The sequence below is a fragment of the Bos mutus genome, chromosome 26 (assembly GCF_027580195.1).
Source record: "Bos mutus isolate GX-2022 chromosome 26, NWIPB_WYAK_1.1, whole genome shotgun sequence".
Lineage (NCBI taxonomy): Eukaryota > Metazoa > Chordata > Mammalia > Artiodactyla > Bovidae > Bos > Bos mutus.
This window is the reverse complement of record NC_091642.1, coordinates 41,397,986-41,421,090: the sequence shown is the minus strand read 5'-3', so window position 1 is coordinate 41,421,090 and position 23,105 is coordinate 41,397,986. Positions and strand designations below refer to the sequence as shown.

Below are 23,105 nucleotides of genomic sequence, written 5' to 3'. Positions count from 1 at the left end.
GGTTGGAAGTACAGTGAAGTTTTTCATTAGGGGGAAATGAAATTCATGAAATCATTCACCAAGTATTGAGAACCTGCTACATGCCAGACAAGGTGAATACAAAAGAGATTTAAAGGGTCACATCCTTAAGGAGTTTCCAGTTCAGCACAACTGCTGGCATGTAAGTGTCTAAGGACTAAGACAGAGAGAAGGGCAAGGCGCTATTAAAATGCATGGGAGGAGGCCAGCATACTGGACAGAGAACGTTTCAATAGGGTGTGACTGGTCATTTCACTTGAGGTCTAATGGAAACATCAAAATTTGCCAGGGAAGGAAGCAGGTATAAGGCTTTCCAAAGGGAAGGAGTAAGATGTGTAAATGTACCACAGCCAATGTGTGTGTGTGTGTGTGTGTGTGTGAGTGCGCGCACATGTGTGCTGGGGGAGGAGACTGACTAGAAGAAGGAACATAGCTGAGAGGTAAGATAAGAGGAATACTTTGTTTCAAATAAAGTCTGCTTGGGCTTCTCAGGTGGCTCAGTGGTAAAGAATCTGCCTGTAACACAGGAGACCCAGGTTCAACCTTGGGGTCAGGAAGACCCCCTCAAGAAGGAAACAGCAGCCCACTCCCGTTTTTTTTTCTTGGGAAATCCCATGGACAGAGTAACCTGGTGGGCTACAGTCCTGGGGGTCACAAAAAATCTAGTCCATGGGGTTGCAAAGAGGAGGACACGATTTAGCAAGTAAACAACGACAGCAAAGAAGGTAGTGTTGCTTATGCGCCAAAAGGGGGAATCAGTTGAGGTCTAGGACTTATTTTGTAGAACCAAGTTTAGAATATTTGAAATGATGAAAAAGGCATAGAATTATTGGAAAAATTATTCTCTAAATTAGAACGTATGTTGCTAACAAACATTCACAGTGAGGGGAATGAGTGGGCGATTAATGTATTTATCTTGGATACTGATGGTTTGGCTACTGAAGCACCAAAAACTCCCTAAAAAACCAAATTACTCAAAGCTATTATAAAGACAGTCTCTCTTGGGACCACTTTCCTGCACAACTTCAGGGGGTGCATTTCGCATAGACTACATGGCGGTTCTGGTCTCTCTCATACAGTGTTTTCATGAAGAGAAGCAGAATAAGACCCATGAGAATTTACTTGTTTAAAAATCACACCAAAAAATCAAGCAATGTGATAAATGCTATTTGGATTATGGAGCCGATTTTGCTTCTTGATAGGTTGAGTTAGCATAATGTTTTTATAGTTTTTTAAAACCATAAAAACTTTACATAGATATTTTTATTTATATGCCATATTTTGTCTTTAAAAGGAGGTGGTACAATTATTTCCTTCTTGAATCACTGAAGATATGGACCTTTAAAGACCAGTATCACTCAGATACAAATGTAAAATGATATAAGTATCCTCTCACTTTTCTTGACGTCACTTGATAGCAATATCATCTATCACAGACATAGCAGATAATCTTTTAAAAATTAAGTCACAGTTTTAATTTATTATATTATAGTTTCTTTCATGCCCTCCCAGGTTTTATTAAAGTATAATTGGCATATAAAAATTACATATATATTTAAGATGTACAAGTTGAGGTTATGACACATGTATACATTGCAAAATAATCACCATAATCAAGCTAATTAATAAGATTGTTCTCTTAGCAAATTTCAAGTATACAATAGAGTATCAAAATTGTAACCCACTCCAGTATTCTTGCCTGAAGAATTCCGTGGACAGAGGAGCCTAACAGGCTACAGTCCATGGGTCATGAAAGAGTCAGACATGACTGAGCGACTAAACAACAAAACATTAAGGACAGTCATGCAGCTGTATGTTAGATCCCTAGAACTGACCCATCATACATAACTGAAACTTGGTACCCTTCAACCAACATCTCTTTATTTCCCCCTCCCACCAGCCTCTGGCAATCACCATTCTACTCTCTGCTTCTATGCATTTGATTATTTTAGATTCCACCTGTGAGATCACGCATTATTTGTCCTCCATAGCCGATAAATCTTGAAATTGACGGAAAAGGTCTTTGAGTGGCTAAAATAGATAGTACATAGTGCAGACACTGAAGCACAGACTGGGGTGTTCCATCAGAGCTTTTAATATCCTGCTTTAGATGGAATTTTAGCAAGTTGGATGATTTGATTTGTCAGTGAATCACAAAGGGAGGAAGAAAGCTGCTGGGGGTCCTATATATACTACTGATTTTAAATGTGACAATCCACAGTCTGAAAACAAGGGATGCTATAGAAACACTAAAAAACCAGACAGGGTTGGGGAAAAATCCTGGCAGTCTGTGGTCACTTAATGCAGGGCAAATAACTTTCCGGCTCTTAATAGTCCCTGAGGGTGCCAGTTATTAGTTTTCCTGCAATTATTATTGCTGCTGATGAAGGCCTCAGTATTTAAGGACCAATGCTAATGGGCATAAAGTGTTAATTGTTGGCATTTCTTGGATGTTCTCTGCATACCAAATGCCTTACACACACATCCTACTTAATTCACATATCAACCTAGGAGGTAGATACTACTATTCTCATTCTATAGCTGAGACAGCTAAGACTCAGAGAGAGACTATTTCCTGCCCCAAAACAGAAAGCCTGGAGGTGAAGAAGCATTCAAACAGGGCAGAATTTCCCCTCCACCCCACCCCAGAAACATTTCCATAAAGGCCTAAGTAAAACAAAAATGTGTGATCGTCATGTGGAAAATTCACATAAATAGGACAATTCATTCACACATATTCACATATATATTAATACATAAGCAGGTGTCTATGTATAATTTATATGCACACACATACATATATATATATATATATATAAATTCTCCATTCTTAGTAAAGTTTCCATACATTCCAGCTGGCATCCTGGTACAGATAAACCATGGTACTATTAAACATTACACTAGTGTTAAGCAGGAGGTAGCTTAAGGGAAAAAGTTCTGCCCAGGAGAGAGTGGGTAATTTATCGGTGCTGTGTAATTTCATTTGATGAGTGGTGAGTGCCAGATGCCAGATCACATGGCTGGAAAACTAGGCCACTGATTAGCCAGTCTGCAGTTGGGATGAAATCAATCTTGCTGCATTTAGGTGGATTCGCCCATTTTGCAATTACCCAATGAGGAAAATATGAAAACACGAAGGGTGTGCTTGCAAGCTCCTTCACCCAAGTGAAGCAGAGAGGCCTGCAGTGGAGGAACACATAACTGTCAAAGCCACAATCTCACGGTAATGCAGTCTTTGGCTATGCTTCCAGCCACAGTGAGGAACCACAGCTCAATGACTATGTTTAAGAGAGATGTCAGGGCTGAAACAATCCCTTGGGAATCCAGGATGCTTGGGCTCCATGTGTCCCGGGGGCAGGGGGGTGGTCAGAAAGAACTCACACCGCAGAAGCTGGTGCTCTGGGGTCACTAATGTAGGTTTCTTTACAATTAGGTGATGACTGGACTGGACATATGAATTTGAAGCAGAAAAAGCAGTTTTACATCCAAGTGATTTAAACCCATATGTGTCTTGTGACTCCTCTCTACCTGCCGAATAGAATGCAAACTTCTCAGCCCCCGTCCACCATGAAAGGCCCTGCATAACCTAATCTTCCCTCCATCCAAGCCCCACCTCTTGCGCTTCTCACACTTTTGCCTCGCGTCCCATCTACATTCAAACTAAGGTTCTTCAAGCACATCCTTCTTTGTTGTGCTTCTGTGACTTTGAACAAGTCATTCTGCTTGGTGATGTTGTATTGTTCCCTCTCTTTTCTGCCAACCAAATTGCTCATCCTTCAAGAACTAGCACAAATGTCACCTGCTCAGAGGTCTTCTTGCTCTGCCAGGCACGGTAAGTGCCTTTTCAGCATGTTATTTGTATCTATTATGTGACTTGCTATTTTGCACTATAATTACGTCCTTGCCTGTCTCCCGTCTTAGACTGCATGCTCTGCAAAGTGGGGACTGTGATGCACTCATCTTTGTATCCAAGGCTGAAAGTGGTGCCTAGCCCATAGTAAGTGTGCAATAAATGTTCATTGAGTTGGTAAAGAAAGACAGAATATTGTACACGTAGTTGATCAAATGAAGGTCTTCATATGGAACCGGCTCCATAAAACCCCACAGAGCTGGCAGAAGTTCAAATGGAAGACCTATTGTGTAGAAGGCTCTCAGGAATGAGCAACATCTCTGTCAACCGCTGTCCGTGAGTGTCTCCTATGTCATATGGCAAACTACATAAACTTGCTGATTCCGTAGCTCAGAAATGGTTAAAATACTGTGAATTTTTATATGATTTAACATAACACTTTCTTTTTATATTGATTGCTAATTGTGAACAGTCACACACAAAAAGTCCCTTGGGTATGAGAATGAAATTAAAGATGAAAAGAAAGAGGGAGGCAGACAAGTAGGCTAATGGGTATTTCCAAAAAATTATAGTTGACAAATAACAAAAAAAAATTCAGTGACACATGTGATAATGTACCTTCTCTCTTCCAAATCTATGCTGACAGCTAAGCTTGTCCTTGGACTGTCAGACATCTACCAATAAAATGATCTCATTGGTTTGGCCTACAGAGAGGCTGTATTTTAGGGTGACTGTTTCAGTTGGCAGTTCAGCCCATTTGGTAACTTAAAACCAACCTTTATGAGATACTACAATAGATGATGTTCAAGTGAACAAGACAAGAATTAAGATCTCAGAAACTCTAATCTTAGAGGTGCAACTAACTTGAGAGAACTTAGACAACCTATGAAAAATCAGGTTCTCTGCTGGGGCTTATTATGGATGTAAATATACTGCTTTTCATTGAATCTTAGTTCAGCTCAGTTCAGTTCAGTTCAGTCGCTCAGTCATGTCCGACTCTTTGCGACCCCAAGAATGGCAGCACACCAGGCCTCCCTGTCCATCACCAACTCCCAGAGTTTACCCAAACTCACGTCCTTTGAGTCGGTGATCCCATCCAGCCATCTCATCCTCTGTTGTCCGCTTCTCCTCCTGCCCCCAATCCCTCCGACATCAGAGTTTTTTCCAATGAGTGAACTCGTTGCATGAGGGGGCCAAAGTATTGGAATTTCAGCTTTAGCATCAGTCCTTCCAAAGAACACCCAGGACTGATCTCCTTTAGGATGGACTGGTTGGATTTGCTTTCAGTCCAAGGGACTCTCAAGAATCTTCTCCAACACCACAGTTCAAAAACATCAATTCTTCAGCACTCAGCTTTCTTCACAGTCCAACTCTCACATCCATACATGACCACTGGAAAAACCATAGCCTTGACTAGACGGACCTTTGTTGGCAAAGTAATGTCTCTGCTTTTGAATAGGCTATCTAGGTTGGTCATAACTTTCCTTCCAAGGAGTAAGCATCTTTTAATTTCATGGCTACAATCATCATCTGTAGTGATTTTGGAGCCCCCAAAATAAAGTCTGGCACCATTTCCACTGTTCCCCCATCTATTTCCCATGAAGTGATAGGACCAGATGCCATGATCTTCGTTTTCTGAATGTTGAGCTTTAAGCCAAATTTTTCACTCTCCACTTTCACTTTCATCAAGAGGCTTTTTAGTTCCCTTCACTTTCTGCCATAAGGGTGGTGTCATCTGCATATCTGAGGTTATTGATATTTCTCCTGGCAATCTTGATTCCAGCTTGTGCTTCTTCCAGCCCAGCGTTTCTCATGATGTACTCTGCATAGAAGTTAAATAAGCAGGGTGACAATATACAGCCTTGACATACTCCTTTTCCTATTTGGAACCAGTCTGTTGTTCCATGTCCAGTTCTAACTGTTGCTTCCTGACCTGCATACAGATTTCTCAAGAGGCAGATCAGGTGGTCTGGTATTCCCATCTCTTTCAGAATTTTCCACAGTTTATTGTGATCCACACAGTCAAAGGCTTTGGCACAGTCAATAAAGCAGAAATAGATGCTTTTCTGGAACTCTCTTGCTTTTTTGATGATCCAGTGGATGTTGGCAATTTGATCTCTTGTTCCTCTGCCTTTTCTAAAACCAGCTTGAACATCAGGAAGTTCATGGTTCACGTACTGCTGAAGCCTGGCTTGGAGAATTTTGAGCATTACTTGACTAGCATGTGAGATGAGTGCAATTGTGCAGTAGTTTGAGCATTCTTTGGCATTGCCTTTCTTTGGGATTGGAATGAAAACTGACCTTTTCCAGTCCTGTGGCTGCTGCTGCGTTTTCCAAATTTGCTGGCATATTGAGTGCAGCACTTTCACAGCATCATCTTTCAGGATTTGAAATAGCTCCACTGGAATTCCATCACCTCCACTAGCTTTGTTCATAGTGATGCTTTCTAAGGCCCACTTGACTTCACATTCCAGGATGTCTGGCTCTAGGTCAGTGATCACACCATCGTGATTATCTGGGTCGTGAAGATCTTTTTTGTACAGTTCTTCTGTGTATTCTTGCCACCTCTTCTGCTTCTGTTAGGTCCATACCATTTCTGTCCTTTATCGAGCCCATCTTTGCATGAAATGTTCCCTTGGTATCTCTAATTTTCTTGAAGAGATCCCTAGTGTTTCCCATTCTGTTGTTTTCCTCTATTTCTTTGCACTGATCACTGAGGAAGGCTTTTTTATTGCTCCTTGCTATTCTTTGGAACTCTGCATTCAGATACTTATATCTTTCCTTTTCTCCTTTGCTTTTCCCTTCTCTTCTTTTCACAGCTATTTGTAAGGCCTCTCCAGACAGCCATTTTGTTTTTTGCATTTCTTTTCCATGGGGATAGTTTTGATCCCTGTCTCCTGTACAATGTCATGAACTTCCGTCCATAGTTCATCAGGCACTCTATCTATCAGATCTAGGCCCTTAAATCTATTTCTCACTTCCACTGTATAATCATAAGGGATTTGATTTAGGTCATACCTGAATGGTCTACTGGTTTTCCCTACTTTCTTCAATTTAAGTCTGAATTTGGCAATAAGGAGTTCATGATCTGAGCCACAGTCAGCTCCTCGTCTTGTTTTTGCTGACTGGATAGAGGTTCTCTATCTTTGGCTGCAAAGAATATAATCAATCTGATTTTGTTGTTGACCATCTGGTGATGTTCATGTGTAAAGTCTTCTCTTGTGTTGTTGGACGAGGGTGTTTGCTATGACCAGTGCGTTCTCTTGGCAAAACGCTATTAGTCTTTGCCCTGCTTCACTCTGTACTCCAAGGCCAAATTTGCCTGTTACTCCAGGTATTTCTTGACTTCCTACTTTTGCATTCCAGTCCCCTATAATGAAAAGGACATCTTTTTTGGGTGTTAGTTCTAAAAGGTCTTGTAGGTCTTCATAGAACCGTTCAACTTCAGCTTCTTCAGCATTACTGGTTGGGGCATAGGCTTGGATCACCGTGATATTGAATGGTTTGCCTTGGAAACAAACAGAGATCATTCTGTTGTTTTTGAGATTGCATCCAAGTACTGCTTTTCGGACTCTTTTGTTGACCATGATGGCTACTCCATTTCTTCTAAGGGATTCCTGCCCACAGTATCTCTCAGATACCGTCAATTGGAAGAGGCACCAATATTTTAGATATATGAATGAGAAAATTAAAAGTGGTGTTAGCGTGAAATAAAATTTTATTTTATACTTACTAGAGAAGTTCTTTTAGAATTATCTACATGTAGATCTTTTGCAAATATAAAAAGGGAATAAGATAAGGAATAGATTGGTTAGCTTTCCCCAAAACTTCTTCATAATCAGAGTGGACTTTTGTGAAAAAATTCTTTCACTCAGGGTGTCAATGTCCATGCTCTTCCCCTCCCCCCAGTCAGTCCTCTGGGCTGCCTCGAGTGCTGGTCATGCAGCATTTCTCACAAGAGTAAACAGTCCACTAAATTGTCCTGGCTGGGGTTTTCCTCCAAGATGCTTGACACCTATTCTTCAAGTTCTGACTGTACTTTCTCAGTGGGAAAGAAAAGTTTTTAAGTAATCAGCAAGACACATATTCTTTTCCCAAATGGTCCTTCTCTAGTGGTTCAGATGGTGAAGAATCCACCTGCAATGTGGGCAGACCAGGGTTCGATCCCTGGGTCTGGAAGATCCCCTCAAGGAGAAATAGCAACACACTCCAGTATCCTTACCTGGAGAATCCCCATGGATAATGGAGCCTGGCGGGTCACAGTCCATGGGGTCACAAAGAATTGGGTAAGACTGAGCAACTAACACATTTCATGCTGATGTCAGTGGAAACGTGTGTTTACATGTTTATAGTGGTCATCCCCCTGCTGGACCACTAAAAATAACCAAGTTCACGTGTGTGAAAACTTCATCCTACCTGTCCCCTTGACGGCATCTTACAACTGAGGAAATACAGCAAATAGTAAATAGGGTAAGGGGAGCAGTATGGTGAAAACCCACTAGTTAGTAAAAGCATAACAAGTACAAAGATACTGAGTGCAGGATCCTTTAAGTAGAGCCTTTTCAGGTAAGCAGCATCTCAGTGCCAGAGCATCCAAGGTCTTCAGCACTGGTAGTTTAAACTCTCCAATTTCCCAATTCACCCAAATGAGCAGCCTCAGATGAAACTGACAGACACTGGTTATCACAGAATCAATTTGTTCATTTACAAAGGTAAATGTACCGATTCTAAAACTGAGCCTGGTCGTCTTCCCAGACCGTTCATCTTAGTAGGCTAATTTCCTCAACTGTGTCATAGATTATGGGGGTGACACATGTGCGGCACTGCCTGACAGACATCACTAATCAACTGTGGCATTTCTTCTCCACTGAGCCCAGAAGTGGCTTCAGCATCCTTCTCACTTCATTGCTTCAGGCAGCCACTACCAGTCAATTGAATTTGGCACTCGAGAGGAATCCTATATACCAATTCTGGATTAGAAGATTACAGAGTAAACATGTAATTACAAATAAGAGAATTAAATATTCTTTACTGTTTTTTTTTCCTCTTTTCCCGTTAAGCCAGGAGAGTCCGATGCGCTCTTTGTCCAAAGCAGAGATACTTCAGTGCCAAGAATGAGAGTCACATCAGGAGCCATTTCCTCTAATGATGTTGGAAGTTCAATTCCAATTCCTTCTAATAACCTTTCAGTAACCTCCTAGACCATTGCCCTTTCGTGGGTCACATCAGGGCTTTGACTGCCATGTGAAAATAAAATACAGATATTTTGACTGCAAGATAGTTGTAGAAAACTACACAACCATACTTCTATAAAACTGTGCATTACTAGTATCAGGGCTTGTAGGAAAATAGGTTGGCATAGCCAGCTCAGAACCTAACCACTGAAAGCACTAACAAAAACAATCAAGTGAAGTGGCTAGCAATATGAACATTCTCCCAGACTCTGAGTCTTGGCACATTTATGCATCCTGAACTCTGGGGCTTATGTTTCCTCCTTTGAGATGTAGGTCCTGAAGGGAAGTTGCTTCTAAAAGAGACCAGTTTGACCAAAATTATTTGGCAAAACTAATACAATTATGTAAAGTTTAAAAACAAAATAAAATTTAAATAAATAAATAAAGAGAATCCCGCAAAAAAAAAAAAATCTCCAGGATACAGCCTTCTTCATTAGTCCATCATTTTAGCAAAGGGGAAATGTCTTTGTGGTTTTTCCATCAGTACTCCCACTTTTGCTGAAAAGCATAACTGCAAAATCCAGTGGTTCTTAAGGTCACTGTAGCTGCCACTATGGAACTAAAGGAAGATACTTCTGGAGATTTTCAGTTTTTTTCTTAAGGTTTTCCATATTTTCTGAGACTTTCTGTTTGCTTGTGAGAAAACATACCCCAATCACTTGAAAACATCAACATGTGCAAAACCAATATGATTTCCCTGTGATGCTACTGATCTCCTATTTCTCAATTGCATTCGAAAGAATTTACATTAAAAAACCCTCTGGAGTTATAAAGGACTGTAGGTAATTTTATTGCTTTCTTATGTTACTCTGTGTTCCTAAGGGTCACTTTATTTAACTTGGGTAAGCCTGAATTTTGACAGCAGATGGAGACTAAACCATCACCTGTGTTTTTGATACACACACTGTATCTTTTAATTGATTTTTAATCAATTTCGATGTGTGAGGGTGACTCCTTAAACTGTCCTTGGATGTCAAGAGAATCTTACTGTGTTCTAGTTGTAGGCTAACTTGATTGGGGCAGACTCCGAGTAATGATATCCTTGTGTTGGCATTTCCCCTGCCCATTGTGTGTGTGAGGTGCTGACCACACTGGTAACAGGAATAGCTAGGAGGCCTGAGATGGTATGGAGTTGATTCATACATTTCCTCATTTCCTCTGCTCTGTTGCCAGTGTCAACCTGAACCCCTGCCATGGTACATAAACAGCAGAAATTGAATATTTGGTTAACTTATTCTTTTATAGCCCCTATGCAATGCTCAAAGGTAGTGGTTCCCAAAAGTCAATCTATGGCAATAAGAGAAAAATAAGGAGAATTGTGAACTTTTTCATAGAGCAAAATGTATTCTATTTATAAATTGTTATGAGGTTCTATCTTTACTACATATTTTGGGGGGAGGGTTATTATTTTCATTAAATTCCTATAGCTATGTTTTGCTTTTTAAATTCTTAACTGCAGGATAAAAAGATAGCAATATTATACTGGTTCCCAAAGTATTCAGAAGAATTTTACTGGTCCATGGAATAAACACACTTGGAGCCAGTGCTCTGGGGAGAGGTGCTTGATGTGGCTCGGAGCAGAGTCTCTGTCAGCCTGAGGAATGTTTCCCATAAAAGGGGTGCTGGGGGGCAGCAAAGGTCAGTTTCAAAAAACCATCAATACTCTCAAGTTAACACTGGACAACCTTAGTTTGGACTTGCTGAGTGGATGAGTAATTTTAACAGATGGAATAAAACCTTGTGTAAAACTTATTTCCCAGAAACTTGCACAACCTCCCTATGATACAAATATTAATCAGGACAGACCTAGAATCTGGGTAAAACATTGTTTGTTTGTTTATCTGAAGTGAAATATTCAGGGAGTAACCATAAAAGGTGTGGAGCAAAGCAGGAACTGGGGGAGGAAGATTTAAACAAATGCGGAATAAATTCAAATTGTAAGCACCTAGAAGGTAAATGTGGTTTGTATTGATTCTCTGTTAACATCTCTCAATTCTCACCATATTCCCAAGGCATTGATTATAAACATTTATCATATGCCTGTTTACAAAAACAGAGAGAAATGTAAATAAATGAAGGCGAGACCATAACTTACACTAATGTCAATGGAAATGCTTGTTTACATATTTATAGATGGGAAGCTAGTCCAGGTACTCTGAAAAAGATAAGACTTCAGTGTTATGTGAATAGTGAAAAATACTATTGACCCCCTAAGTAAATTTCTGTGATACAGGAAAGGGACATCTGAGAAATGAAAATCGAAATACAGACTTCATTTTAACAGTACAGAATGTTTTCTATTGGCCAAATTAAAAATGTAATACGTTTATCCTTTTTTCTCTCTCTTTTTTAAAGTTCCTCTGGGGTTTGATAAAAAGGCAGTAAAATGTTGATTCCTCTTGATTCCTCTACACTTAACTCACCAAATTACAATTTGGTAAGAGATATCTGATGTTTAAAAAGTCTTCTGAGTCCTCAGAAATAGAGAGCTATGGAGACTGTGTTTTATTCATTTTTGTATTTCCAGCATCTCCATTTACATCTTCTTTGTACATGGTGTTGAATTCAAAATTGCTCAAAGGCTCGACGCGCACGGGCCAACAAAAACTAATTCAAATTTTGAAAGATTTAAATTCTCAGTGCTCAGGTGGTCTTTTAAATATGGTGGAGATTTTTCCTTTATGAAAATAATTTCCCTTGGTTTCTCAGTCTCTGAGTTTCTCTTTTACGTTCTATGTCATCGCACCTCCCCATTCTAACTCTGTCCTTGAGCAACTTCATTGTCCAGGAAACAAGTATTCTGATGTCTGTAATCTTTGTGCTAACACTTAGGTTGAAACTTCCAGAAAGCTGAATTCTCTACCGCTAGCTCACTTTTTGCAGAGTCCAGGCAAAGGCATGAGGAACACGTGAATCAGTCTGAATTTCAAAGAGGTAGCAAAGGTGGTTTCTTACCCAGATCTCACCCTCATCTTATAAAATGCCATTGCATAAAAAATACTTTGAAAGGGATGTAGAATGGAACTAGCTGAGTGTGCATGTGTGAATGTCTTTATGTGTGTATAATGGGATATATAGATGTTTGCCTTTATTTAAAAAGATGGAGACCACAGTGACCAATCCACGCTATTATCATAGTTTATAGCTAAACTGCAGTGAGCCTGCACAGACATAAAGTCTAAATAACCCTTTAAATATTTTTTTTCCCTCATGAGATGGTAAATACATTCTTAAAAGCTATAGATGTCATAGAGGAAAAAAAAAAAGCTACATTTTTTTCTGGATGACCTAGCCAATTTTTATCTAATTTTTTTTTAAATCTTTTAAAAATTCTTTCTTAGGAGAATCAGCTCTCCATGTGCAGATTTTTTGTGGCGCAGCCAGATATTGCAGACATATGGGATATATCTGTTATATTCTTAAGAAAAGTGTTGATAAGAATTATTTCTAACCATATACTGCATAGTATGGAAGATAAGTGATACTCAGAACTGGGAAAATGATGATAAATTCAGGGTGCTGATACACCATTTAATCTATTTTTATATGCATTTCCTTAAAAAATATTGTACCTCTTTTGGCCACTGGTGTTTCAGGCTCTCAGATCTATCTTATACTATGCTCTAGTACTTAATATTCATAAAGAGCTTTATCAACATGGTGAATTCCTGCAGAGATGGTACATTTTTAATTGGTTCTTATGTGTTATGTGCATCATCTCATCTTGCCTGTGTTCTACTCATCTCTCCAGTGTTCTATTATATTTAATGGTGATTTCATAAACCCGTTTCTTTGTTGTGCTTTAGGGAAAGTCTTGCTTGTATTTTGGGATTCTGGCTACAGAGCTCTGTATCTGGTACACAGAGAGCGGCTGTAAAATTACTATTGGTTGGAATACTCTAGGTGTGAAGAAAGTGATGTGGTTTGGTCAATTCTCAGTGGAGCTTTTCTCTTTATTGGTATTTGTCTATTCTGTTTTAATAAACCATTGGGTAGATGCAGGCAGAATGTGCCACAAATCAATTATATGATCCATGCTGCAGCTTTAGTGCGCTCAAACTGCAAAGGACATACTTTGCTGAAATTGTATATTCAATTGCTGAAGTCTACATTGAATCCTTTCAGATCTATTCTGACTTTTAAAGTCCTGAAAACACTGGAGCAGTCTATTTTGACGAGGACTTGTTCAGAACAAGCACACAATAAAGAATGAGATACTGTTTTCTCTAGTACTGTAGCAGTAATAATAGACAAAACAACAGTCGTGGTACATTTCCCTTTAGAGTTTTTAATTTAATAGAAAATTATTTTGTCCTTCAGCAAGTTTTAGTACATTCATTCATTAGCTCTTCAAATATCTGCTGTGTTTGTAGTAGTTGCTGAGTGCTGTGTAAGGTGTGAGGATAGACAAACCAGTTCCAAGTTACAAGGCGATTTAATGGACTTGCATCCTTTTGTTTCATCTAAATAGAAATGCTGCATTGCTCTCTCTCAAATGATCCCATTGCTTAGGTTCCTAGGATGCAGAGGGCCCAGAATGCTTTCAGTTTTGAGTTGAGAAACTTAAAATCATCTTTCCTACTCAACTGAACCTAATCACCACTTCTCCTCCATTTAAATTAATAACTGCTTAATTTCCAACTAATTCAATCCTCCATCCCTTCTCCCATCCTCTTCTCCTTCTTCTTTTTCTTGACAACCCAGAAGTATGACCATAATTTCTCTCTGGTTCTCATTCATGCTGAATAAATCCCACAGCCTATTTTTTTGGGTTGAGCAATTATGGGGAAAATACTGCAGCCATTTTGACTTTTGCATCTAGAAAACAACCTTCTTTCTACTTTTAATACGGTGAAAATAAAAGGTTCAACGCTTGTGCTCCTAAGACAATAGCTGAGGATAAAGAAACAAGTGGATTTTAAAGTCAACTGAATTGAGGTATAATTCACAATACAGTAAAATTCACCCTTTTTATGTGTACTGTTGTATAAGTTGTGACAATATACCGAGTTGTGTAACTACCTCTATAAAACACTACAGAGAATGTTCTCATCAGTTTCCACCTAATTCCCCTGTGCCTCTTTGTGGCTAACACCATCCGGCCAATCAGAGCCCCGGCAACAGTGTTCTGTTCCTACAGCTTTGTCCATTCCAGAAAGTCCCACAAATATTTAGAATAATATAGTATGTGGCCTTTGATTCTGACTTTTTTCACTCAGATAATACTTCTGAGACTCACTCATGCTGCTGCAGATATTAGTAGTCCGTTGCATGTTATTACAGAGTAGTTTTGCATTTATGGATGTGCGACAGTTTGCTCATTTACCAGGTGATGGCTATTTGGGGTGTTTCCAGTCTGGGACTCTTATTAATAAAGTTGCTATAAATTCTTGTCTATATATGTTTGGATGTAGATTTATGACTTCATTTCTCTTGGGTTAATTCCTCAAAGTGGAGTTTCTGGGTCATATGGTAAGTGTATATTTAACTTTGTAAGGAACAGTGAAACTGTCTTCCTAAAGGGCTATGCCATGCTGCACTCCCATGGTGATCTGTGAGAATCACCACATCCGTGCCAGTATTTGGTATCTTCAGAGTTTTTGATATGAGGCATTCTACTAGGTGTGGAGAAGGCAATGGCACCCCACTCCGGTACTCTTGCCTGGAAAATCCCATGGATGGAGGAGCCTGGTAGGCTGCAGTCCACGGGGTCGCTAAGAGTCGGACATGACTGAGCGACTTCCCTTTCACTTTTCACTTTCATGCATTGGAGAAGGCAATGGCACCCCACTCCAGTACTCTTGCCTGGAAAATCCCATGGATGGAGGAGCCTGGTAGGCTGCAGTCCATGGGGTCGCACAGAGTCGGACAAGACTGAAGCAACTTAGCAGCAGCAGCAGCAGTAGGTGTGTCAGGGTATCTCATTGTCATTTACTTTGCATATCCCCAAGGACCAGTGATGTTCACCAGTAATGATATTTTTGTGTGCTTGCTTGTCATCCATATCTCTTCCTTGGTTTGTGGGTTTAAAATATATAACAAGAAATTTAGCATTAGTAATAGCCACTGGCAAACGTTAACCTGTTTTCTGTCTCTATGAATTTGCCTCTTCTGGATATTTCACATATATGGAATCATTCAAGAAGAGACCTTCATGTCTGGTTTCTTTCACTCAGTCTAATATTTTCATGGTTCATCCATGCTGAAGCACGTACCAACTTCACTGCTTTTCACAGCTGAATGATATTCCATCTTAGGGGTAAACCACACTTTGTTTTTCCATTCATCAGTTGATGGACATTTGGGTTGTTTCTACCTTTGGCTATTCTGAATAATGCTGCTGTGAATATTGTGCACACAGTTTTATTTGAACACGTGTTCTCAGTTCTTTGGGGTATATATCTAGGATAGGAATAGCTTGATCAAATTATAATTTTACATTTATTTTATTGAGGAACTGCTAAACTGTTTTACACAGTAGCTAAACCATTTTATATTCCCATCAGCAAGGTTAAGTACTCCATTTTCTCTGCATCTTCACCAAAACTTAGTTTTCTGTTTAAAAAAAAATATAGCCATCATAGTGGATGTGAAATGGTATCTCATTTGGTTTTAATTTGCATTTCTCTAACTCAGCAGTAAAGAATCTGCCTGCCAATGCAGGAGACACAGGTTTGATCCCTGGGTCAGGAAGAACCCCTGGAGAAGGAAATGGCAACCCACTTCAGGACTCTTGCCTGGAAAATCCCATGGATAGAGTAGCCTGGTAGCCTCCAGTCCATGGGGCTGCAAGAGTCGAACATGATTTAGTGACTAAACAACAAGAACAACAACAATTACTAAGGATATGGGATGTCTTTTGATGTGCTCATTGGCTATTTATATTTTTGGGGGAGAAATGTCTATTCAAGTCCTTTGCCCATTTTCAATAGGACTGTTTGACTTTTTGTTGTTAAGTTATTGAGTTCTTTGTATATTCTGGATAGTAGACACTTCTCAGATAAGTGATTCACAAATATTTTCTCCTGTCCTATGAACTGTCTTTTCACTTCCTTGCTAATCCTTCTATGCACACACAGTTTCAATTTTGATGAAGTCCAAATTTTCTACTTGTTTTTCTTATTATGATTTTGGTGTTATATCTAAGAAATCACTGTCAGATACAGTCATAAAGATTTACCCTATGTTTTCTTATAAGACTTTTATGATTTTAGTTTGTATAGTTATGTTTTCAATCCATATTAGGTGGATTTTGCATGTGGTGTGAGGTAAGGATCTAACTTCATTCTTTCATATTTGGATATCCTGTTGTTCCAGCACAATATGTTGAAAAGACTATTTGTTTCCCATTGAATGTTTTTAGGAACATTGTCAGAAATCAGCTCATCACAGGTATAGCATTTTTGGGCTCTCAATTCTATTCCATTTATTTATATGGCTATTCTTATATTATTACAATACTTTAATTATGGTAGCTTTGTGTAATAGCAAGTTTGGAAATCAGAAAGTGTGAATCCTCCAGCTTTATTCTTTTTCAAGACTGTCTTGGCTATTTGGGGTCCCTTGCAACTCTGTATGAATTTTTGGATTAGCTTTTCCACTTCTGCAAAGGCCATTGGGATTTTGGTAGTGGCTTAGTTGCTAAGTTGTATCCAATTCTTGCAACCTCATGGACTGTAGCCTGTTAGGCTCCTCTGTCCATGAAGTTTTCCAGGCAAGAATACTGGGGTGTCATTTACGTCTCCAGGGATTTTGATAGAGACTGTAATAAATTTGTAGATCACTTATGGTAATACTGCCATTTAAAAATACTGAGTTTTATGATCTATGAACTTGGGATGGTTTTTATTTATTTAAGCCTTCTTTAATTTCTTTCAACAATGCTTTGTAGTTTTCAGGCAGAACTCTTAGGCCTCCATGGTTAAATTCACACCTCTTCTTCAATGAAGTAGCCTTTCAAATATTTTGCCCAGCTTTAAATAACAGGGCCATTTGTTTTCTAATTTCTAACTTGTGAGAATTCTTTATATATTCTGGATACCAATCTCTTATCAGATATATGTTTTTGCAAACATTTTCTCCAAGTCTGCAGCTTGTTTTGTCATTTCCTTAACAGTATCTTTCAAAGCATTTTAAGTTTTGATAAAGCATAATTTATCAATTTATTCTTTATGCTTTCTGCTTTGTGTATCCTAAGAAATGTTTGCCAAACCAAAGATCATTAAGATTTTCTCCTATGTTTTTATCTAGAAGTTTCATAGTTTGATGTTTTATAATGTTTTATATGGTCTATGATCTATTTTTAGTTAATTTTTGTATACAGTGTGAACCTTGAACGTTTTTACCTAAAGTGACATGTTCAATTTCTATTTTTCTGTTCACTCATTGCATTGTGTTAGGCAAAACTATCAATTTGAACTTCAGTTTCCTCAATTAAACAAAGATAGAAATATTTACTTTCTGATCTGTCAGAACTGTTGTGAAGATCAAATGAAAACAAGCATAAAATTACTTTCTAAACTCAGAGTATAAATGTTAACTATTATTATTTCTAACCTCAGCCAACAGAATGATGGTGTAAAAAATGTGTCATAATTGGAAGAAAGCCAGATCTAAATTACCAGTAGTAGAGCGAGTGTTTAAAAACACTAACGTTTAGGCTGTCTTCATTTTTTTTTCATTGTTTTTCTATATTCTGTTCTGCAGTAGTGATCTCCACCATTCTGTCTTCCAGGTCACTCACCCACTCTTCTGCCTCAGTTATTCTGCTATTGATTCCTTCTAGTGCACTGCTCATCTCTGTTTGTTTGTTCTTTAGTTTTTCCTAGGTCTTTGGTAAACATTTCTTGCATCTTTTCCATTCTTCTTCCAAGATCCTGGATCATCTTCACTATAACTATTCTGAATTCTTCTTTTTCTGGAAGATTGCCTATCTTCACTTCACTTAGTTGTTTTTCTGGGGTTTTTACTTGTCCCTTCATCTGGGACATGACTCTCTGCTTTTTCATTCTGATTACCTTTCCGTGATGTGGTTTTCATTCTAGCTGCTGTGAGACTGTGGTTCTTCTTGCTTCTTCTGGCTGCCCTAAAAAACACTAACTTTTAAGTAGACCTGTGTTGGAATTTCATTTTTGCCACTTCCTAGTGGAAGAGCCTCATAAAGGGCTCTGTGCTCTCAACTTCTTAACTTTCTGACCTTTGCAATTGGGAAGGAGTAAAGACTCTGATGCTGGGAGGGACTGGGGGCAGGAGGAAAGGGGTACGACAGAGGATGAGATGGCTGGATGGCATAACCGACTCGATGGATGTGAGTTTGAGTGAACTCCAGAAGTTGGTGATGGACAGGGAGGCCTGGCGAGCTGCGATTCATGGGGTTGCAAAGAGTCGGACACAACTGAGCGACTGAACTGAACTGAAAAACCTCCATGGGGTGGAGATGAAGTGAGTTACACACAGAGTAGGGGATTGATAAATGGTATTTGAGAAAGAGAGGGAGAGAATGATTATGCATGTACACTAATAAAATGATAATGCAGACTGTCATAGTTTATATGAATGTTATAACAGTTGATGGCAGTTCAGTTTAGTCGCTGTCGTGTACGACTCTTCTTGATACCATGAACTGCAGCATGCCAGGCCTCTCTGTCCATCACCAACTTCTGGAGTTTACTCAAACTCATGTCCATTGAGTAAGTGATGCCATCCAACCATCTCATCCTCTGTCGTCCCCTTCTCCTCCTGCCCTCAAGCTTTCTCAGCATCAGGGTCTTTTCAAATGAGTCAGCTCTTCGCATGGGTGGCCAAAGTATTGGAGTTTCAGCTTCAGCATCAGTCCTTCCAATGAATACCCAGGACTGATCTCCTTTAGGATGGACTGGTTGGATCTCCTTGCAGACCAAGGGACTCTCAAGAGTCTTCTTCAACACCACAATTCAAAAGCATCAATTCTTTGGTGCTCAGCTTTCTTTATAGTCAAACTCTCACATCCATACGTGACTACTGGAAAAACCATAGCTTTGATTAGATGGACCTTTGTTGGCAAAGTGCTTAATATGTTGTCTGGGTTGGTCATAACTTTTCTTCAAAGGAGCAAGTGTCTTAATCTCATGCCTACTGTCACCATCTGCAATGATTTTGGAGCCCCCAAAATAAAGTCTGGCACTGTTTCCACTGTTTCCCCATCTATTTCCCATGAAGTGATGGGACCAGATGCCATGATCTTCGTTTTCTGAATGTTGAGTTTTAAGCCAACTTTTTCACTCTCCTCTTTCACTTTCATCAAGAGGCTCTTTAGTCCTTCACTTTCGGCATAAGGGTGGTGTCATCTGCATATCTGAGGTTATTGATATTTCTCCCAGCAATCTTGATTCCAGCTTGTGCTTCATCTAGTCCAGCGTTTCTCATGATGTACTCTGCATATAAGTTAAATAAGCAGGGTGACAATACACAGCCTTAACGTACTCCTTTTCCTATTTGGAACCAGTCTGTTGTTCCATGTCCAGTTCTAACTGTTGCTTCCTGACCTGCATACAGATTTCTCAAGAGGCAGGTCAGGTGGTCTGGTATTCCCATCTCTTTAAGGCAAGATCAAGGTAAAAAGCAAGAATGTGTCCTGTACTGTCTTGGAACTGGGAAAGTGTACACATTGTTAGAACATCATTCTAATATCATTTCCTTTGCCTCTCTGGCTTCATCTTGTAGGATTTAGCTCAGGTGACATTTTCTTCTAAGAAGGTATTTACTACCATTTTCTCCTCAAATCTGCTCTGTGTTCACACAATACATTGTTTTTCCTTTTCTTAGAAGAAAATGCACCATACAATGATTATCTGCTTATTGGTCAGTCTTGCTGATTATATGGGAAAGTCTTTGAATGAACGGAGCTGTCTTTGAGTCTATAGAATCCAGTATAATGTCTGGCATACAGTAGAAACCAATTGCTGACATTGTTGAAAGTCATTCAATCATGTCCAACTCTTTGTGACCCCATGAACTATATAGTCCATGGAATTCGCCAGGTCAGAATACTGGAGTGGGTAGCCTTTCCTTTCTCCAGGGGATCTTCCCAACCCAGGGATAGAACCTAGGTTTCTCACATTGCAGGCAGATTCTTTACCAGCTGAGCCACAAGGGAAGCCCAAGAAACTCAATAAATGTCAGCTAAATGAAAAGCTGAATATATATTACTAATTTCTAATGTGGGTATAAATAGCTTTTGTCAACTGAACTTTTTAGTTCAGTTTGTTAGTTCAGAGAATAATACTGAGGTCTACTATGCACAGGCCAAGTGGACTTCCCTTTATGGAACAGAGCCATATATAATAACATCCATCATTCAGTTTCCAGTAGTAATACTGGGTGCAGATGAATATATATTGCATTTGTCCAAGAAAAATGATACAGATTCATTTTTAAAGTTTCCTACAAAGTACTGCTGTTCAAAATAATTAGTTTTTCTGAAAAAGTGTGATGCTGACTACATGGCAGGGTAAGTTCCTGCCATGAGCATTTGAAAAAAGTGATTTAATTAAACTTACATGTGTTAAAACATTTAATAGCTCATATAATGTGAGATTTTATGAAAAGGGGAAATATCTGCCCATATAAATGCCAATTAAACTGTGACTGAACATCCCTAATTCAATGATCAGAATTTGTCAGCTGATGATCTCATACATTCGTAGCTACCTCATAATAAAGTGAAGCAATGGGTTAGTTCTGTACCAGTGAGAAAGAGGTCAGAGATTACTCAGTGGAATAATTAGGACTGACACCTGTTAGATTTCCTGCTCTTGGCAGACTGGGTCATGCCATAGCCTACCAATCCCAAAGGTCCTGTTTCAGCTCTCCATGGCTTACCATAAACTTATGCACAGAAGCAAGAGTACTCTTGAGGCCATAATTTCATGCCAGGAAATTTTAACTCATGGTATAAATTGTGTCAAATTACCAGACACTGGACAATGTGTAAGTTAGTTTAGGAATGAATGGCACAAAACTGAAAAACCTATAAGCTGAAAAAAACTGACAAGAGTTCCTTGTGTCCACAGGGATCCATCACTTTTATATCACCTTGTTCTGATGTTAATAGTCCCTACGGTATGTCTTAGCATCATAGCCCCTGGAGTTGAGTCAGCCCTGAAATATCCTTGTCCAGAAATATGTGTGTGTGTGAAAAAGAGAAGAGAAAAGACAGAGACTCTGAAAAGACAAGAGAGTAAGAAAAACAAGAAGTGCAGCAGCATGCATGAAGAAAGGTACCAGAAAAGAGCAAGGGACACACAGAGCTCATCTACTAAGAAATACCATAGAATCCCCTTCACCCACCTCCTCTCTTCCTCTTCCTTTTGCTATTCTTATTTAGCAATGATGGAGAACTTGCCTTATCCTAGTGTTACAGTAAATGTTTTCTACTGTGTTCTCTCCTTTCATTCTGACCACTATGAGGGGTCATTCTCTTCCTACGAGGGAGGTTCAGTTGTACCATTTACAGATGGGCTTGGAGTTATAGTTTAGCTTACTCAAAGCCACAGGGACAGCTGAAGTTTGAACTGAAGTCTGCCTCCAAAGCCCAAAGTCATAATCACCCCACATTAAATAAATTATCCAACAACACACCTAATGTACTTTAACTGATAAATACAACTGACTTTTGTCTTTCAAAGCACTTATCCTAGAAGGCCATATGATTAAATCTGTAGTGATACACTGGCCAACATCTTTTAGGGTAGGAGCTTTTAGAATCAGCTTACTGGACACATTAACACAAATAAATACAAGCAGTTATATCTCTTTAGTTATATAAAAACATTAAAGAAAATTGTCAAGATTGCCCATCTACTTTACTAAAAAGATATATGTCCAAATGACTTGAGTTGTTTCTGAAACATTAAATTCAAGCTCACCTTTCAAAGACCTGATTGAACTGAGTACATGCTGAAGAATAAGTGTCAGGATTTTAAGGAGATGCCCAATCTGGCTGCAATAAGGGTATGGCTTATTAGGGTGACTGACTATGTTGAAAGGGACACTCGTTTGAATTTATAGTCTTGGTATATTCATACAATCAATCAGTCACTGCTTTTCAGTTTCACCCTACCAAAGAGAAGGCAGGGAGGCAGATATGACAGAAACTGTGTAAGAGAGAAAAAAAAAAATGGAACTATCAATTACTACCTGACCTTCCAACACTGAAATAAGACACAGCTACTGGTCAGAAATTAATCTCATAAGGGAATAATGTAAATATGTAGGTGATTTCAGGCTCTGCTGTGTATACACACCCCACCACCCTGTCCCACCAAACACAAACCTCTTAAGAAAAATTCTGGCCTTAAATTGTTACCTATGCCCTCTTTTATTCCTTCCAACTCCTGGGCAGTACTATGCCAACCAAGGTAAGCAACTGGGGAAGGCCTGAGGAAGCCAAAATGGGGAATTTGCACTGACAAGTTCTTAGATTTTCCTGTCTAGGAGGGGGGAAAACATGGAGTCAAAAATGAGGGATGTGAGTGGAAGGCTGAAGAAAGGAAAGAAAAAAGAAAAGCCCACATGGCTGATAATTGGAAAACTCTGTGGAAAACTAGAGTTAAGGTGCAAAAAGTTTTGAAGGAGCTTGTAGAAGTGGCATACATAAGGAATGAGAAAAGAAACTGCAAAAAGTGCTGCTAAGGATAATGAATTTTGGGTATCTTTAAAGATCTATAAAAGACACTAGTAAAGATGATAATTATTTTACATTCCTTTAGGTTGCTGAATTTTGTTTCTTTGACTAGAACACAAGACTGGGCTATGAGGGATTCTTGATTTATTTGGGTTATAGGAGAATAACATTTAGAGCAGGTGTTCTTAATGCTGGATTTGTGGGAGGCATTTTAGGTTGCTTGTAAATCTTCATAATTAGATGCAACTTTGTGTTTATGTGTGCATGTGTATTTTGAAAGGCTGTGCATCTCCATATTCATGGCTTTGATGAGGTTCTTAAAGAGTTCATGATCCTTCTT

The 23,105-nt window shown here is 39.1% G+C and overlaps 1 protein-coding gene across 10 annotated transcripts in view; it reads right to left on the bottom strand.

The window, feature by feature from the left end:
* RNLS (renalase, FAD dependent amine oxidase) overlaps positions 1-23,105 on the bottom strand; it is a 318,654-nt gene that overhangs the window by 41,534 nt on the left and 254,015 nt on the right. The window contains exon 7 of one of the 10 annotated variants that reach the window (XM_070363868.1): positions 9,079-9,105. The exons of 8 other annotated variants lie outside the window; for them this stretch is intronic. In XM_070363868.1, the coding sequence (XP_070219969.1) occupies positions 9,094-9,105 (12 nt within the window). In that variant the 3' untranslated portion in view covers positions 9,079-9,093. Of the gene's footprint in view, positions 1-9,078; positions 9,106-12,801; positions 19,515-23,105 lie in introns of those variants that run through there. One more of the 10 variants, XM_070363867.1, reaches the window with a different exon arrangement.